General features: G+C 51.0%; 1 protein-coding gene across 3 annotated transcripts in view; it reads right to left on the reverse strand.

Moving 5' to 3' along the window:
- Nucleotides 1-19,594, reverse strand: part of Limk2 (LIM domain kinase 2) — a 68,366-nt gene that overhangs the window by 24,965 nt on the left and 23,807 nt on the right. The window contains exon 1 of one of the 3 annotated variants that reach the window (XM_050140960.1): nt 4,996-5,417. The exons of the other annotated variants lie outside the window; for them this stretch is intronic. Within the exon in view, the coding sequence (XP_049996917.1) occupies nt 4,996-5,048 (53 nt within the window). The 5' untranslated portion in view covers nt 5,049-5,417. Of the gene's footprint in view, nt 1-4,995; nt 5,418-19,594 lie in introns of those variants that run through there. 3 annotated transcript variants of the gene reach the window in all.

Below are 19,594 nucleotides of genomic sequence, written 5' to 3' on the forward strand. Positions count from 1 at the left end.
AAACTCAGAGATCCCCCTGCCTCTTCCTCTTGAGTGCAGGGACTAAAGGCATGTGCCACCGCTACCCAGCCAGGAACCGGAAGTTTGATTGTGAAAATGTGTCTCCTAGAAGTGTCCAAGGAGCTACTTGAGGTCTCTTTTATCAGAAACACCACCTGCCACCTACCTGATCTGGGTTATCCCCTTTCTCATCTGTAAAATGGTAAGATGGTCTCAGGCACTCAGTGGCTGTGAGGGTAAATGGTTCTGAGTGACTGGGAGGCACCTAGCAGGGAAGCCAGCACTAGAAGCAAGGGCTTCTTGTCTTCCCACTCCTGACTTCACACTCTTGTGTAAGCAGCCTTCTCTTTCATCAGACTGTAAAGTCCTTGAGAGGAGAGACAGAGTCCTAGTCCCTCTTGGTACACTCAGTATCCAGGCCATGGGCTAGGCAGAGTAGGCCTTCAGCAAATGTTTTCAAGCTGAAAATGGTGCAGGAACCATGTGTCAGGAGTAACCATGAGCTAACGCAGGAGTACTAAGGTCCCAAGTCATCAGACCTGTCCCTCTCCAGTCTGCTGTAGCAAAAAGCTGGTGCAGGCATATTTGTACCCAACTGCAGGCCTGGGCTCTGTTACACCCTCACAATGGTATGTGCGCCACCTCAGGGTATGGGAGCACCAGAACACACCCTCCTTTCTACTGCCAGTATCCTGCTTTTGTTCCCTGCAAGAAGCTCTTGCCAGGCAAGGGAACAGGCAGAGAAACAAGTGTAGGCACGCAGTAGCAGCCACACCAGCCTCCTGGGAAGCACACCTGGCTGGAGAACGACATCGCCAACGCACGTCGTGTGTCATGGAATGCCTTTGTAGAGTACGGTCAGATACTGCACAGGTGCCTGAAGTACAGGACGGCGAGCAGCTGACAGAGCTGGCTGCAGGTCCCTTAAGCTCTGTTCTTGACAAGGAACTCGACGGGACTCTCAGGCCACTGGAGACTTCAGAGCGCTAGCTGAGCTATAAACGATATCTGCTATTAGTTGATCAACACCAGGTGACGGAGCTGTGACCATCTCCGCCGCAGCTTACCTCAGAGACGGCATGTCTAAACTGCCAGGCTTCAGGATTCCTGTCTCCAGTAACTGGAAGACTGGAACCGTGACAGCCCAAGTCGAGTGCTAGCCCTTCATGCTGTTTCCCCCTCAGCTCAGCCAGTGTAACTGGGAACATCCATTCTCTTCATTCATGGACCCACTGTTCTGTTCTCCAGTGGTAATGTCTGTCACAGAATCCAAAATACACCTTGGAAAGGGGGCACCACACAAAGATGTCTGTCCCGCCTCAGAGTCTCATCAGCCATGCCTTTCCTCCCCGCCCCCCAGTTTTCAATTTGTGAGAGCTTCAACAAGTCAGTCTTCTCTGGCTTAGACCCCAAAGCACCCAGCTAGGAGGCAGTAATGGTGGGTCAGAAACCAGGGCTCCCGAGGAACCAGGCATGCAGAGTTAAAAACCTCAGAGAGACACACAGGAGGCCAGGGACAGGAGCTGAACCTAAGGGGAGCCTTTGAAAGGCTGGGCAGACAGACAGGGTGAATGAGAACAGGGCACTACTTCCCTCCGCCCTGACTCTACAGAGAAGGCGTCAGTGACCAGATGAGACTTCCCCCGGTAACCGCCACCTTTCACTGAAGCCAGCTGCTCAGTGACTCTCGTGGAGCTGTGAGAATGACATCAGGTGAAAGCCCCCAAGTGCTCTCACAGCAGCTGCCCAGGAAATGTCCTTCCTTCTCCAATGTAAGAACAGTAAGGGCAATGGAGATGGACCCTCTTCCCCCCACGCTCAGGGACTACAGATCTGTTCACCTAGAATTAAGCAGGCTTCTCAGGAGAAAGGGGAGGTGCTGGAATGAATGTTCTGGAGTCTTAGCAATCAGGGCCTCATTACTGTGCATCTACAACACCTAAGGACCAACCGACCAGGTAAGTGCTGAGAGAAGCCAAGTGATACAGGCCCCACCTTCACACACATCCAAACCAGACCGATGTTTACAGGTAAGCTCTCAAGCCCGTGGCGTGAGGGAACTGAAGGGCCATCACTTGGGTGCATTTACACAAATTAAAGCACAGGCCCTCTCATGTCCCACTGGCTGCTGCTGTCAGCCTCTTGTCTCTGAGTTTGGACTACTAGGGTAAGGAGGAGAAAAAGAAGCTACATAACCGGAGGGTACCACGAAGTAGGGGTGCCAATTGTCCTCCAGGGCCCACCAGGGTAGATATGAATAGGGGCATGGATCCACCGCCACACCCCCTCTGGTGCTTCTCCCCGAAGACCCTATGGATTGTAATCATCTGCAAACACACCGCGCCTCGTGTGGAGTAAGTTGTTATTCCGTTCTTACAGAATCCACCCGACATACACCAAGTTTCCGCTCAACCATGGCGTGAACTGTAAAGCCAGGAGGCTGGCAGTTCAAGTAAAGTGTGCAGCTTCACAGAGGGCTTCCTCTCCCCGGGAGGGGAAAGTCTGCATGCCTGAGTAGCCAAACAAGTTACAGTTAGGAACCATTTACCTGATCCAAGCCCTTCGCTTCTTCAGATAAGAAAGTCTCAGAAGGTTGAAGGGAGGCTGCCAAAGCTTATTACTACGTTGAATAAGTTTTCTTTTTAAACATGGGTTGCTAATTTATAATGCAAAGCTGTGTTTGTTTTCTTCAAGAGATAATGTAGGAAGCAAGCTCATTAAAGCAATGTTGGACATTAAGGGAAATTCTATACTAGGGAATTCCTTCAAAGATGGGGTGGAGAGGGCACCCGTCACTCTTCCGACCGAGGAACATAACTCAGTGTGACAAGCGCTCCCACTGATAAATGTGTGAGGCTGTGGCCTCATCAGCACTACACAAAAAGACCACTTCCTAATTTACGTCTTCTGTAAACGGACAGTCTGAGGTGTTTCCTTACCTGGGGCAGACGAGGAAGACCATGTGCTCTCTGCTAGTGAGGACTGCCAGGCCGGGGGGTGTACAGGGTACAGGGATGATACCCTTCCTTCCCATCTCCCTCTTTCCCCATCACATGGTCACGCCTGATCACGTCCCATGGAATCTGGTTGCGTCACCTTCCTTGCAACCACAGCCCAGAACTCCAGGACTTTACTCCTCCGGAGGCCTGAGGGTCAAGGACTTAACTTGTTTGACACAATCCAGGAAGGGCTCTGGTTCAGGAGCCCAGGAAGTCTCATCCCTGCCTTCTGTGTAGGAACAAACAGGCCTCGGGAGGGGACAGGCACTTGGTCACAGGGGAGCACACATAGGAAGGAGGGGGCTGGTGGGAGGCAGCTTTATGACCAGGTAGTGATTTAGCCCCAAAGCTTGGAAAGCAGAGAGTTCAGGCGGTCCCTCCCCCGGGGCACAAAGCCTCATGCTGCCCCCCCCCCCCTTCAGCAGTAGCTTCAGGAATGTGGAGAGGGCTGAGGGTCCACTGCAAGCCAGTGCCCTTTTGATTCCAGCTGGGCAAACAGAGCCTGGGGAATGGAGGTGAGGTCATCAGGTTTCCCAGAGGCTGGTGTAGAACAAGACAAAGGACTGTTGGACCTGGGAGGCCCTGGGGACCCAACTCTCAGAAGTTCATTACCTGCTCCAGCTCCAGAGAAGCTCATGACCACACAGATTAAAAGGGCACAGTGTTCCTGGTCGCCAAAGGAACAACCCTTCCCCCAAGATTCCTTTCCAGGACTTAGAGGAACAAGGACCCGAACAAACGGCTACTACAACACTTGGCATTTGGACTCCGCAAGGTAAAATCCACCTCCTAAACTCAGAGCAACTTCTTTCCACAATTCAGAAAAAAAAAAAAAAAAAACTAAGACCTCAATAAACCCGGCAAAAACATCCCTTTTCTGCTCTGTAGGGGGGGGGGGGGAGAGAACCTGAGAGCAGGTGTGTGAGGGAGATGTGGACAGAGGCAACTGCAGCCCCCTAACCCCCAAGGACGAGAAACTCCAAAACCAAAGCAATCCTTGCATTTTGCTGCTGTTGAGTCTGGGAGCTTCATCAGTAAAACGGGGTGACAGACAAAAGCCTGAGGTGCCCAGCAGGATGGCTGCTGTGTCACTATCTGAGACCAGTCGTCTCGGTCTCTGCTTCCCAGCACTCTACAAGGCCCCAGTCATTCCCTGAAACCTCGTGGTAGCAGGCTCTTCTGCCCAGGGACAGCCACAGATTACTACTATCCTAGGAGTGAGATCTGGTCACCAAGCTGGGCTAGGGAAGCTGGAAGGAAAAGTTAGGCTGGCCTACTGGTGGAGGGGAGGCAGCCCTCAGAAAAAGAGGTTTCTCCCAAAGAATAAAAACAAGCCCCACCCCAGGCAGGAATGGCTCCATTCAGAAGGGACCCAGAGGGCCAGAAACCCCCTGGGGAGTTTCTCTTGAAGGTGGGGTGGGGCAAAGAGCAAAGACAGACAGGGCAGGGGAACAAAGTTTCACGCCTCCTCCTAAAGGGCCCACAGAGAGCCCCTGCGGATACTCAGACCTGGGGGCTGACCCAGAAACTTCACTCACGGGAGCTAAGAAACCATTCAAGGCCAGGACAAATATGCTTGCTATTAAGAGAACACGTACACAGTGCCTACTGTGTACCAGGCTACGCACACCCAGGCCTTGCCAGCTTTCAGTTTGGCAAAACCTGCCCATCCTGCTTGTTGGGACAAACTCCTGGGCAGGCGGCACGGCCTGTAGGTAAGACATGTGAGGGTTACAGAAGGCAACCCACTTGTGGTTCTCCCCAGAAACGGCAACAGCCAAGGTGCGTTAGGAAGGCAAGCCAGGGCTCCTACGCGCTTCCTTCACCTCCCTGTTTTCAGGACATCGGGGTGCCCTTTCCAGGCCGCTTCTGCCCTGGTATAAGCTCTTCTGGCAAAACCAGGCACAAGTGAAGTCAGGAGAACAAGGAAGACATCGGCCTTCCCCTCAGGAGCATGGGAGAGGGGATGAGGAGAAGGACTTGGAGAGCAACTCACCTAAAGGGGTCTCTGGAGGTGAAGTAAGCCGGGACAGACAAGTAACTCCCCATCTTCTTCCCACACCAGATAAACAGGCTCAGCTGCAACCCCGTCTGGGAGTGCCTCAGGCTGGCTGCAGACGGCCACCATGACAGGCGGGGTTCCCGGCACCTCTGGTTGGAGCCGGCAGCCCGGTGCTCACCTCTGCCTCCGGAGCAGCAGGAGAGAGAGGACTCTAGGCCCCTGGCTCCCTGGCAGATTCCCGCAGGGGCACAAGGGTGGTGCTTCTCCTCCCTAGTGCTCGGGAGCCCCGTGGCTCCTCGGGGCTGCGGGAGAAGCACCTCTCTTCAGAGGCTGTGGACACTCGGGCATTCTGGGGAAGGGGCCGGTGATTAGCTAAGAATGAGATGCTGCTGTCAAGTTAGTCCCGGCCTTCAGTCCCACCCACCCCGAATGAGGGAGGGAGGAAGAGGAGGGGCTCGGGCAGAACCGAGGTGTGTGGTTGGAGCAGCTCTTAGGAAACAGAGCTCGCAGCGAGGGGTGGAGCCCGGGCGGGAGCGAGGCTGCCGGCAAGCGCGATAGACAATAACTGGAGGTAGCCGCGCGTCCACCGCACAGCTCAGGGCGGGACAGCGCGGGAGGGCCAACACATCCGAGTCCGAATGTCCCCAGCCTGGAGAGCTGCCTGCGGGACTGACTCGGCCGAGACGTGAAAAGCACGTCAGCCAGCATCGGCAGAGCGACACCCACGGGAGGTGGGGGTCTCTCCAGCAAGGGAGGCCGCTCCCTAGAAACATGGCAGCTCCGGACTGGTTCTGTCCTGGTGTGGGGACTCCCATCCACCTACTCCCTCTGGCCTGGTCTGGGGACAGCCTCAAGGGAGCTGGTCACTTCCACTGTGGGGCAGGGCTGTGCTGCCGGACAAGGAAACAGGGCCCAGGGTAGGCATTCTCTGAGATGGAATCATGCCCACTTTATATTATAGGAAAGTGCAGCGGCAAGAGATTAGGTGACTTGCTGCTGGCCAAAAGCCACTCAGTGGTGAGGCTGGGACACCCAGCTTCGCTCTGTGTCCTCTCACTCATTCCCACAAGTCACCTATTGATCCCAGTAAACAGTGGTGTTTCTCCCACTGTCTGTACTAATTAGAGCCGCCAGAGAAAGGGAAACCTCAGCTGAGGAATTACCTCAATCAGACTGGTCTGTGGCTCTGTCCCTGAGGAACCGTCTTGATTGATGATTGATGTGGGAGGGCCCAGCAGGTGAGTCTAGAAAGTGTAAGAAAGCTAGCAGAGGGCCAGGTATAGTTGCCCACACGTTTAACCCGTACATGGGAGAGAGCGGCAGGCTCAGTACTACATAGGAAGAGTCTGTCTTTTTGTTGTTTGTTTTGTTTTTGAGAACAGGGTTCATGTAGCCCTGGATGTCCAGAAACTCACTCTGTAGACCAGGCTGGTCTTTGAACTCAGAGATCCACCTGCCTCTGCCTCTGCCTTCTGCGTGCTGGGAATAAAGGTGTGTGTCATCACTTACAGCAAGACCTTGTCGTAAAAAAAATAAAATAAAAAATAAATAAAGCTAGCAGAAAATGAAAAGAGCAAGTAGGAAGTAGCTTTCCGCAAGATTTGTACTCCAGGCTCCTGCCTTGAGCACCTCTGCTGACCCCTCAAGGAAGGGCTCTGACCTGGAAGTGTAAGCTGAAATGAACCCTTCCCTCCCCAAGCTGCTTTTGGTCCTGGTGTTTACCACAGCGGCAGAAAGGAAAGTAGGCTAGTGTCCAGTGTAAGTATGCTTCTCCCACTGGAGAATGGACAGGTGGAAGAGACGATGATATGAGGCGCCGTCCAGGAGAGCGAAAGCCCTGGATATCTGGGATAGGAGCAGACCAAACCAGAACCTACATGAAGAAGATCTCCTCTCCCTGAGTCTAGAGGCTACAGAGGGAAAGGGAGACTGCTGGAGGGGACTAGGAGCCACCCAGGCCTTGATGGACAGGAGGGCTGAGACACAGGCTCTTCCCACCTGGTATGCACACCTATCTGTCACTGTGAAGGGTGACAGGGAGGTCCAGGACAGAAGTGATCCCTAGGTGACAAGGGACTGCTTTTCCATTTCTCCAGCTGGGTGTGCAGCCTGGCTGGCCTAGGTCTGTATCCTGGCAAGGAGTACTTACTGAGCATGTAGTATGTCCTTGGCCCCAGGTTAAGCGCTCACCAAACATTCTCTACTGTTTTAAAATGACCCAGTCTGGCAGTGGTGGCACATGCCTTTCTTAATCCCAGCACTTAGGAGGCAAAGACACATGGATCTCTGAGTTTTGAGGCCAGCCTGGTCTACAGAGTGAGTTCCAGGACAGCCAGGGCTGTTACACAGAGAAAAGCTGTCTCAAAAAACAAACAAGCCAGGCGGTGGTAGCGCACGCCTTTAATCCCAGCACTTGGGAGGCAGAGGCAGGCGGAGCTCTGTGTGTTCGAGTCCAGCCTGGTCTACAAAGGGAGACTTCTGTAAGGGGTTAGAGGTCAAATAGGTCAAAGATCATATAGACCCTGTCCTAGCTACTCAATATTCAACAACACAGCATCCTCAGTAAAATATAAACAAATACAGCTGTGTTTCAATAAAACTTTATTTGTGGATACTGATATTTGAATTTTGTATAATTTTCTGGTGATGTGAAATAGTCTATGGCTTTCTTATTTGTTTGTTTACCCCCTCAACCATTTAAAAATGTAAAAGCTCAGCCTGGTGGTGGTGGCGGCCACCCCTTTAATCCCAGCACTCAGGAGGTAGAGGCAGGTGGATTTCTGTGAGATCGAGGCCAGCCTGGTCTACAAGAGCTAGTTCCAGGACAGGCACCAAAGCTACAGAGAAACCCTGTCTCGAAAAACCAAAAAAAGTAAAAACTCAAAGACAGTGCAGAACCATGGTTAAAAATGGCTCTGAGTGCTAAGTGTGGTATTCTAGCAGAGACAGGTGGATCTCTGGGAGTTTGAAGCCAGACTGGTTGTCATAGAGAGTTCCAGGCCAGCCAGGCTTCATAGTGAGACCCTGTCTCCAAAATTAAAGGTTTTGGCATCTGTAGTGGATGCTGAATTCAGGTTTGCCCATTTACCACTGCAGACAGCACTGCAGCTCTAGAAGCGGTGGAGCGCGAGCGGGGAGGGGGCATGCAGCCTGCACCTCATCAGTGGAGAAGAGTGAGCATGGGATGGCCACGCAGCCTGTACCTCGAAGTGCTTGCAACACTGGGAATGACAGTTAACCCACTATTTGGTAGTGCTGTACCCACCCCACCCCTCTTAGAGAGGAAGGAACTGAGGTACACTGAGGTTATCTAACTGAACAACTAGGAAGGGAAGCCAGGATCTGAACCTAAGCTAGACAGGATAGGCTGTGCTTCACCATGCTGGACTGGGGTAGTGCAGCCTGGGCCCAGAGCCAGACTGTCTGGGTTTGAATGCAACAATGCACTCCCCTTAAGCCCTTGGCATTGAGTCTGGAACACATTAAGAGTTGATAAATGCTAGCTGTTAATATCATCGAGACTACTGTTCAACTTCTGCACTAGATGCGTAGCCTTTAGAAAGCCTCTGCCGGTCTAGGCTTTGGGTTAGGTCTCTACATAGCTTCAACATCCTTTCATTCCTATAAGGGGCTGGTGGGCTCCCTGTTTTCCTTGGACCTCAAGTTGAGATTAAATCTCTTGAGCCAGTCTCGAAGGAATCAGGATCTTGGCTGGGGGCCACACAAGGGCCACAGGGGGGTGAAGCGGAGTGGAAGGGAGGTACCACAGGACACTGAGGGCTGGTGGCTGGCTGGAAGCTCTTTTTCCTCCAGCTACAGAGCCCAGATGTACTACGCTCCCCTGTAATTCAATCAGGCAAGGAGGGAGCCCCTATTTAAATCTGCAGCTAACATCAAATTTATCCTTTGATTTCCATCTGATGAACGGAGTGTAGATGGAAGAAAATCAAGGCACAGAGGCCAGGGCCAGGGAGCCCTGAGCATAACTCCTTTTGACACTTCCCAGGGCTCTGTTGCTCCGGTGGCCGCGGGCTGCAGTGAGTCGGTGTCTAGGAATGCAGGCAGGAGGCTGCGGGTCTTCTCCTCTTCCCTCTCTCCTCACAAAGGATATGGTGGGTGGAATAGTAGGGAACTAAGAAGAGGATTCCTCAGCGCCACGTGAGTGCCCCTCACCCGGAAGTGCGGCAGCCGTCTCCCCAAACTCTGGGCTGCAGCGGAAACCCCTCCCTGCTGGAATCTATCTGACCCCCATAAATCTGGCTTTCAGGAGATGCCCTTAAAGGATTGATCACCAGATAAAGGGAACGCTGGTTAGTCAGATGCTGGCTACTCATAGTGAGATTCCTTCAGGCCAACCTCAAAGGGTCCAAACCACTCAGAACCAGGAGGTGGAAAGCCACACTGGGGGGGATACACTTTCCCTTTCTGTCCAGAAAAGGGAGCTGCTCTGAAAGGTCCAAGGAGCAGCTGGGAGGGACCCAACAGTCACAGATGCCCAACGCAACAGCAAGGACCCTGGGACTGGCAGTTATAGCTCAGACAAGACGGCAAGGCGGTGCTAATCTCCTGTACATTTCACGATTTGGAAACGAACTGCCCAGAACCAGCTGAGACTCCAAGGTGCCTGGATTTGGTACAGGTTGAAGAACAGTTTTCAGAGCTGAGAGCCTCCAGAGGTCATCCTGCTGAGCTGTGGTGAATGAATGGATCACTCACCCCATCCTCTGCCTGCACGAAAGCTTCAGCCAAACCAGCTGAAACTCAGCGACCTATGTTTGCTGCACGAGGCCCTCTGTTGGTGTGGAGGACTCCAAGCAGGAAAAGGTTGCTGCTTGCTTGCTTGCTGGGGACTACTTGAGCACGCTGGGTGAACATTCCACCACTGGGCTATAAATTCATAGCTCCTTTTCTTTTTTAAAGAAAAATTTAAATTTTGAAACAGGATCTCAGAATGTCAGGCTGTCCTTGAATTTGTAATCCTCCTGTTTCAGCCTCCTGAGTAGCTACAGGCACATGTATCATGGCCGTCTGGGGACCTGTCTTTTATTCTTGCTGCTAAACACAGCCATCCCCCTGAGCAGACCATCCGGTCTCTGCTCTTCCCCTCCCCAGCTTACTTTCTAGACTTTGGAACCTAGAAAGAACACTTACAGCATGCCCCGATAGCTTTATGTCACCTTGACACAAGTTAAAGTTATCTGAGAAGGGAACTTTAATTAAGAAATTAACTTCATACTCCGGGTGTGGTGGTGCACATCTTTAATCCTAGCACTCAGGAAAAAGAGTCTCTGAATTCAGGGCCAGCCTGGTCTACCTTGAGTGAGTTCCAGGACAGCCAAGCCAGGATTACACAGGGAAACCCTGTCTCGAAAGAAACCCAAACCCGAATCCAAAGAAGAAAGAAAGGAAAAGAAAAATAAAAGGCAAAAAAAAAAAAAAAAGCCCCTACAAAATAATGCTGTAAGCAAGCCTCCAAGGCATTTTGTTAGTGCCTTAGTGGGAGGGCCCAGTCCATTGTGGGTGGGGCCACCCCTGGGCTGGTGGTCCTGGGTCTAAGAATGTAGGCTGAACAAGCCATGAGCAACAAGCCAGTAAGCAGCATCCTTCCATGGCTTCTGCACCAGCTCCTGCTCCAGGATCCTGTCCTGGCTTCCTTCAGAGATGGACTACAAAGTGGAAGTGGAAGCTCATAAACCCTTTCTTCTCAACTTGCTTTCTGGTCATGGTGTTTCCTCACAGCAACAGAAACCCACAGCAGGACACCAGAGGACTTCCCTCCAGGCTCATCTGTTTCACTTTTGGAGTAGCATGACAAGACCAGGGATGAGGGAACATGTGCTTTCTGCCGTTTACACACCGCTTCACCGTCACAGAATTCCTCAGCACAAATCCCTCAAACACACCCCATCCCCCTGTGCTGCCATCCTACCGAAAAGCCTGGCAGGACCACCACACCAGGACCTGAGGCTGTCACTTAACTACTCCACCAGATAGGCTGCTTTGACCATATCCTGCCCTGACCACAACTGGCTTCCCTCAGGTACCCCCAAACCTCTGCTCTTAGCTCCTCCCACAGTCTCCTGTGCCTTCATCTGGCCGCTGTCTTTTTTTTTTTTTTTTTTTTTTTTTTTTTTTTTTTTTTTTTTTTTTTTTTTTTTTTTTTTTTTTTTTTGTTTTGTTTTTCGAGACAGGGTTTCTCTGTGGCTTTGGAGCCTGTCCTGGCACTAGCTCTGTAGACCAGGCTGGTCTCGAACTCACAGAGATCCGCCTGCCTCTGCCTCCCGAGTGCTGGGATTAAAGGCATGCGCCACCACCGCCCGGCTTTGTCTTTTTTTTTTTTTCTTTCACCCAACTATAATGGAACACTCATTCCCGTCATGGGTTTCGACATGTCTCCAAGCCCTCCACACACAAGCAAGGTTCCGTGCCCATGTGTGTCCACCACTCTGCCATATCAGGCTCGAAGAGGGTAGGTGCCAGGTACTAGGTTTTGGCACAAGACAAGCCTAGCCATGTGCTCCGTAACTATGGCTCTAGACTCTCCATGTGGGTGTGACTACAGTCCAGAGGGTGGACGATAACTAACATCTACAAGGCATGCTCAGTTCCCAAGGAGTTTAGTCCCTCACAATGGTGGGGCACGGCAAGCCAGCTCAGCGGCGTCAGGCAATCCACCACATTCACATGGACGCAAGTACAGGGCTGAGGTAGAAGCAGCACCCGCTGATCTTAAATCTCAAGGCCTTTCTCCTCCACAGACCGAGTCAAAGATTCGGGAACAGGGCCTGCACTGGTAGATGTGTTGGATCCCGCTTCCTGTTTTTTTCCCTCCCTACAATTGTACCGTGAGGATAAAAATGGAAGGGTAACAAACTCTTGGGAAACCCCAAGAGAACTGCATGGCCAGCAAGCCCCTGGGAACTAGAAACATCCACTTCCTGCGGAGCCCAAGCAATCGGCTCCTCTCCCAGGGGTTCACTGCCACCTGCCCAACATCTGCCCAGAACTTGTATGGAGTCGAAAAGATCATAAACTTACTTTTTTCAGGATCTCTCTTTCCCTGTTTAAAACAAAACAAAACAAACTGGGCCACTTGTATGTGTTTTTCCCTCTCAGATCCCCATCCGGACAGGCACGGAGACGGAGGGGGCAGCCATTAGACTCTGGGCTTCTCCAGTCTTCTCCACCCTTCTCCAGTCTCTCTAGAGACTCCACCACCGTGTGTGCTTTCCAGCTGCCCCCTTTCAGGGTATTAGGATCATCTAGTATTGCACACATCATATAATGGGTGCAACTGTACATTTGGGCTTTTCTATTTGCCATTCCTACTTTTGACTTAGTTTCCATCCAGAAGCCAGGCTGTATGCTCTTTCTTCCCGTGAGAGCTGATTAGTGTGATGCCTTCGTCAGGGCTGGTAGGGCAGCTTGAGCCCAGGAGCTCATAGTCACCCAGTAGAGGGTACTTAGTTTTCACACTAGGAAACGCGGAGTTCCACAAGGCAGACACAGAGGTGAGCTTGATATGCACGCACAAACGGTCACTAAATTCCCACGCTGGGGGCTGTCACCTCCTTTTTACATAGGAAGAAATGAAGGCTTTTCTTCAATTGAGATGGCCTTTCAGAGAGGCTCCTGTAGAAGAACTGGCAGGGCTGGGATTTAACTTGAGTATCCAGGTTCAAAACACTGAAGTTGTCACAGACAGCTATTCTGTGCTTACTTCTTGATCACAGTGGTATTTCTCAAGGTGTGGAGGAAAGAACAGCTGTTCCGGAGCCCGCTAGGAAAATGACGCTATCCCCGGCAGTGCCCAGTACACAGCACCACAGTTTCTGAGGCTGGGGGAAGACAGTAGTTGTGGTACACGGCTTTCTTCTTCCCAAGCACTTCACTTGATTTCCTCTCCCTGCCACGCTAACCCTGGAGGTGGACAGAATAACTATTGCTCCCTGGCTGCAAACGTGAATGTACAGAGAGGCCCTCATTTTATGCTGAAGGCTGCTTGGTTACTGTCAGGGTTAGGGCTGCTTAAGCCTCCACTTACTGGGAACTTTTGTCTTCCTCATGCTGCTATTACTCATTTGAAACTCCATGGCAACTGTCGCCCTCTTTCTGCAATGACACTGTATGGAAGAGGAGCTTAGGAGACATGGCCATCCTGTTCCAACTGGAGTTGCAGAAGTGACTCAGTGATAGAGCTTTTCTAGTATGCAGGAGGCCTTGGGTTCCACCTCCAGCAACACATACATACACATACATGTAAGCTCAAACAAATGCGTACTGCTAACTTCAAAACCCGTTGTCATGTCTACAAGAGTCAGCCACGGAGGAGATGGGATGTAGACCTCTGAGCCGGTCACGTGTTTCAGAGCACTGTCAAGAAGGCGGAGCCAGATGATGAGGACAGAGACACAGAAGGAAAAAGGAAACCCTAATTTAAGTCTGACGTGGGATGCCGAAGCTGTTTGGTCATCGTGAGGAGAGTGAAAACAGGATAATTGTGCTGTGGCGCATGCTTGCATTCAGGAGACAAAGACAGGAGCACTTCTGTGAGTTCGAGGCCAGTCGACTCTACATAGTGAACTCCATGACAGCCAAGGCCATGTAGAGAGACCCTGTCTCAAAGAGAGAAAACTTGGTAGCTAGCACCTCTCTAGCATGACTCAGAGGGCGGGGGGGGGGAGGTTCTAACGTTTGGTGGGGGTGAAAGAGAAACAGCAGAGTGGACTGCTATGGCAGCAAAGGGGGGGGCTTTGATGGTTTAATACTCAATCATATTATAGACAAAGGTCTTTCCGTTTGTTTGTTTGTTTTGAGACAAGGTGTTCTCTGTGTAGCACTGGCTGTCCTAGAATTCACTCTGTAGACCAGGCTGGCCCTCGAATTCAGAGGCCTGCCTCTGCCTCCCGAGTGTTGGGACTAAGGGCGAGGGCTACCACCGTCTGGCTCTAGACAGAGATCTTATTACACTGTCCACCTCAGAAGAAAAGCTTGCCTGGGGGTACTGCACAGCAGAGAGGATGAGGGTGCACACGAGAAGGACTTCATTCAAGCTCTCTGAAACATCATTTCACAAGGCACTACTCACCGAGCAAACACACTGACACCGTTCCATTCTAGGCAGTATGCGAAGCCATGCAGTGTGCAATGCCATGGGGCACAAAGGTAGATTAGATATGGTTCCACCCTTGGAAAACTATACTTGAAGACTACGGCTGTGTGCGCAAACAAATACGGCAAGGGCTATATCTCAAGTATGAGGAAGATTAACAAGGAGGGTGAAAAAAGTCTCCTCTGATTGGTGGGGATGGACATGGGGTGGGGTTCCTCCAGAGGACAAGCTGGATCAGCTGACATAGCAGGCTGATTGCCATGCAGACAAGAGACTTCTAGCTTGAAGGAACAACATAACCCTGAGCCTAGCAACAATGTAGTTGAAGAGGGGCGGATGGTGAGCAGTGATGGATCACTAAAGACCAGACCCCTGGGCAACTATACATACACACAGGCAATGAAGGGTTATCAGAAGCATTTAAGCAAGTAGAGGGTCCCAATGGCTAGGGACCCGCTGATATCTGTTTCTAATATCTGAAACACCAAGGTGCTGTCTGAGCTCAAGTCTACAGCTAGCTGTGTTATGTTCACACCAGGTTTGTTTGCCGAAGTGTTCACCACCAGTAGACTATGTCTTTGTCCCGAGGCCACATCTCCATGGACCTGGCTATTTTAACCACTGACGTTTATCTGTATGGCTGTGAGCACTTAGAATCAAATGGTGGCCCCTGTAGTTAATCGTCCACTGCTCTGTGATACTGGGAAATTCAGGGCTGGGATGTGGCTCAGTGGTGGAATGTTTGCCTGGTACTCATGAAGTCTGGAGTGGATCCTTACTACTGAAAACAAACAAAAACATCACAAGAAAAGGTGATGAGATGCAGAGAGATGCTCAGTGGTTAAGGCGCAGCAGATCTGGGTTTGATTCCCAGCACACAAATGTCTGTAACTCTAGACCGGGAGATCTAATGCCCTCTGCGGGCATTGTACACGGTGTACAGACACGCAAAGAGGAAAAATACCCATACACATGTTTAGGGATGTGTGTGTGCCTGCTTGAGTTTATGTGTGCCAGGTGTGTGCAGGTGTTCATGGAGTCCAGAGTGTGTCAGAACCCCCAGAACTGGAGTTAGGGGGTTCTGTTGTAGGTGCTGAAACCAGATTTTCTGCAAGAGCCACAAGTGATCTTAACCACTAAACCATCTCTTCAACCCCTATTTAAAAAAATTAACAAAAATAACAGCAGCAGCAACAACAAAAACCCTCATAAAACAACAGCAAAAATGTTGGCCATTCAGTGTCAAATGCTTCATCCGCGTGGACATTCTTCTCCTGGGCACTGGGAGGAAGAAGTCCTTTTGCTATGCCAGCACATCTTAAGGCAATGGCAGCAGAGTCCATAAAAGACTCTGGTTAACAACAGCCTACTGTGTGATCTCACCGAGGCTTTAACCCTCTCTGTGCTTCAGTTTCTTATTTGATAAAGGGATTAAGGTGAGAAAACAATTCCACACCCATTGGGTCAACCATGGTAGTCAGAGGAAGGCCGGCTGCTAACCACCCATAGCCCTCTCTACAGCTGGCATCTTGGTGAATGAACTAAACTGGGCCCTTCGGTCTAGCAGCAGACGTACCCCAGAGAAGTGGAGACACACTGTGACGGTTTACCAACACCACTGTCTACCTATACAATGACAAGAGAAATCAGCACAGGGAGGACTGAGACCTACGCTGGGCATCGTAGTACATACACTTAGAGCTCTAGTCAATTGGGAAGCTGGGGCAGAAAGATCAACTGAGTCAAGCCTTAGGGCTTAAACCAGTGGGAGTGAGACCCTATCTCAAAAACAAACAAACAAACAACAAACAAAACAAAGCCTGAGTGACTAACTTGGGCATCAGAAGGCTGTTTTGCGTGCATGGACAGAGATTTTTTTCCCCTCTGGGATGTAATGAGTTGGTCAAACTAGCTTTGTTTCCATATAGAAAGAACCTAGCCTGGCGGCAGCCATGACACCTTCAACAACTTTTTACAGGCACAGCGATGACTCTGCCTTGCGGCCTTTTCACTTCTACCTTGCTGCTGGCCACTTAGTTACTCATTTTTCTTTTGTGTGTGTCTTAGTTAGGGTTCCTATTGCTGTGTAGAGACAGCATGACCATGGCAACTCTTATAAAGAAAACATTTAGTGGGGTGGCCCCTTATTATCATGGCGGGATGTGGCGGCATGAGGACAAACGGAGTGCTGGAGTTGAGAGCCCTACATCTCGGTCCTGGAAGCAGGAAGTGAGCTGACTTACTAGGCATGGATTGAGCATATATGAGTCCTCAAAGCCTACCTCCACAGTGACACACTCCCTCCAACAAGGCCATACTTGCCGCAACAAACTCACATCTCTTAATAGTGCCACTCCCTTTGGGGGTCATTTTCTTTTAAATCACCAGTTTCTTTTACTGTTTTGTTTTTTTTTCTATGGCAGGGTCTTATGTATCTAATGAAGCCCTGAGAGTGTGATGTCCTGATTCAGTACAAGCTGTTGACTTGAGACAACCAGTCAAGGACAAAGTCTCAGACCCACAGGAAACTGGCAAAGCCTCATTGTCCCCTATCCCCTCAATGAGGCTCAGAACGGTGGCAAAGTCCCTCTCCTCGAGTATGAATGTTGACAGTGTGTGCAGAAAACATCCACCATAGCTTTCCCTACCTGGATGTTTACAGCCTGGAGTCGGCTCCTCTGCAGAGACTGCTCCCACAGAGAGTAACTAACGCTGCCTCCTCATTCGGCTGTATATAATAACCCTGATTGTTTAGCTGGATATAATAACCTGCCTCCTTGTTTATCTGTATATAGTAACCCTACTCCCTTGTTCGGCTATATAGAATAACAGCGCCTCTCTGTCCAACCCTATGTAATAACACACGGGAGCCCAGTCCACCCTACCCCAACTTTTCAGTACATGTGTCTGTCATTTCTTCATTCCCTCGTTGCCCTAGACAGAGTTCTAGGATTCAAGCCATAGCAACCCCCGGGCCGGCCTCCAACTCACTGTGTAGCTGAAGAGGACTTATCTTTAGTGTCAACTGATAAAACACTTTTCCTCAGATTGCCCTGTAGACAAGCCTGTGGGAGCATTTTCTTCATTAATGACTGACGGGGGAGGGCTCCATCCACGGTGGGTGGCGTCACCTCTCAGCAGCTGGTCCTGGCTTATAAAAAGAAAGCAGGCTGAGCAAGCCCTGGGAAAAAAAACCAGAGCACAGAGCTCCTCCCTGCTCTGCTTCAGTTCCTGCATCCAGGTTCAGGGCCTGACTCCCCTCAGTGACGGGCTGTACTGTGGAAGCGTGAGATGAAATACACCCTTCCCACCCAGTGGCTTTTGGTCATGGTGTCTACCGCAGCAACAGAAAGCACACCAGGGGAATGTGCAAGGCCCGTTTCCAGCGCCACACGCGCTATTTCACTTGTGCACCCCCACACTGTAACACTAGCAGGTAGGACACAAGTTAGATCTCCAATTAGGAATGAACTAACAACTGAAGTCCAAGCACGGAACCTGGAAATAGGAGGGGAGACAACAAGGCACAGAAAGTAGCTGCAGTGCGCAGCCAGTCAGGGCACAGCCAGGATGTGCCCCTGGAGTCTGGCCTTACCACATGCTGCTGCTCTCATGGGCTGATCTTCAGCTCATAGGCACAAGCTTCATTTTCTTAGAGAACTGCCGTGTATTCGCCATCCCCACCACAAGCCAGCTACGGCATAAGTCAAAGCCGCCATTCAAGTATTCCATTGTTTCCACTCTATGTTCGGCAGTATCTTCAGCTAGTGCCGTACTTTGCAGGTAAATTATTTTGTTTTAGCAGTGCTCAGAACCCAACTCAAAGCCCTGTGCATGTTGGGTACATAGTCTACCACCGAGCTAGAGATACCCTCCCCCACCCCTGACCCAAAGGTAACAGTAACACTGCCGAGCAACAAAGTAGCTTACTACTGGTTGGGACTGAGAGTTTGCACATTCTAGACAATTTAGAATTGGTGTGGACTAGAGCAGCTGGACTTATTTTCCCTACTGCATTCTTCCCAGAGATCCCGGGCACCCAGGACTTGCTCCTGTCTGGGCTGTACCTACAAACGCAGCTCAAGGCTGCTAGAGAACAAGCTCTCGGGTCTCTTCACTGCTCCCCACTGCAAGCTAGCCCTCTGAAGGGAGAAGACAGGCTTTTCTTCTTACCTGACCTCACAATTCTCCAGAGCCCAGTGTCTGGCCCAATTCCTCCCTGCCATTTACGGGAACCGCGGCCACAGCCCGCGAAGGGAAGGATGTGGAAAAGCAGAAGTGCAGGAAAGGCCGCACTTACATCACAGCGCAGGCAACTCTTTCAACGACTTGTTTCCTACACCAGTGATGTGTCGGTGGTGACACAATGAGGGACAAAATGCCCAGAGGTCCCTGAGGTCCCTTGCCATGAGAAGTCACAGAGTACCAGAAAGGAAATCATTGCACAAATCTAGAACTCCAAGAGCCGCGTCAGATGAAACGGAAAGCTCGGATGGGGAACTGAGCAGTATCCTTCATGGGTGAGGAATACCGGTCCCAGAGCCATCCAGGGACAGGCCTGACCTATGAGCAGAAGCGAATGAGGCAAGAAGAGGGAGCTGGCATTCCAGGCCCAGGGCACAGAACAGCACAAGCGCTGTCAGCAGGAAACAGGAGGCCCTGGACACACACCGCTGTGGAAGACAGCAGAACGGAGCATGTGCAGATCCTTTTCAACACTGGGGAGCCCCGTGCGTGCCAGGCGAGCACTCTGCCATGGAGCGGCAGCCTCAACCCGTTTTTGTTTGTTTGTTTGTTTTGTTTTTAATGTGTTTCTGAGAGTTGCAACTGAATGAATGTATTCATACCACACGTGTACAGCACAGAGAGGACCAGCAGAGGGTGTCAGAACTCTAGAACTAGAGTTACAGACAATTGTGAGTTGTCATGTGGGTGCTGGGATTGAACTCAGGGGCCTCTGCAAGTGTTCTTAACCTCCAAGCCATCTCTCCAGTTCCCAGATTTTTTTCAAGATTTATTCTTTTTTTTTTTTTTTTTTTGGTTTTTCAAGACAGGGTTTCTCTGTGGCTTTGGAGCCTGTCCTGGAACTAGCTCTTGTAGGCCAGGCTGGTCTCGAACTCACAAAGATCCGCCTGCCTCTGCCTCCCGAGTGCTGGGATTAAAGGCGTGCGCCACCACCGCCCGGCTTTTTTTTTTTTTTTTTTTTTGAGACAGGTTTTCTCTGCATTAAAGAGAGCTGTCCTGAAACTCATTCTATAGACCAGGCTGGCCTCAAACTCACAGCGATCCACCTGTCCCTGCCTGCTGAGTGCTGGGGTTAAAGGTGTGCGCCACCACTGCCTGGCTATTTTAGTTTTAATTGTGTGTGGGGGGGTGAGCATGTGCAGGTGAGTAAGCTGCCTGCGGAGGGCACGGATGCCAGGTCCCCTGCACCTGGAGGTGCAGGAAGTTGGGAGCTCCTTGACATGGGTGTTGGCAGCC

The sequence above is a fragment of the Alexandromys fortis genome, unplaced genomic scaffold (assembly GCF_014885135.2).
Source record: "Alexandromys fortis isolate MF-2015 unplaced genomic scaffold, M_Fortis_MF-2015_v1.1 scaffold_7, whole genome shotgun sequence".
Lineage (NCBI taxonomy): Eukaryota > Metazoa > Chordata > Mammalia > Rodentia > Cricetidae > Alexandromys > Alexandromys fortis.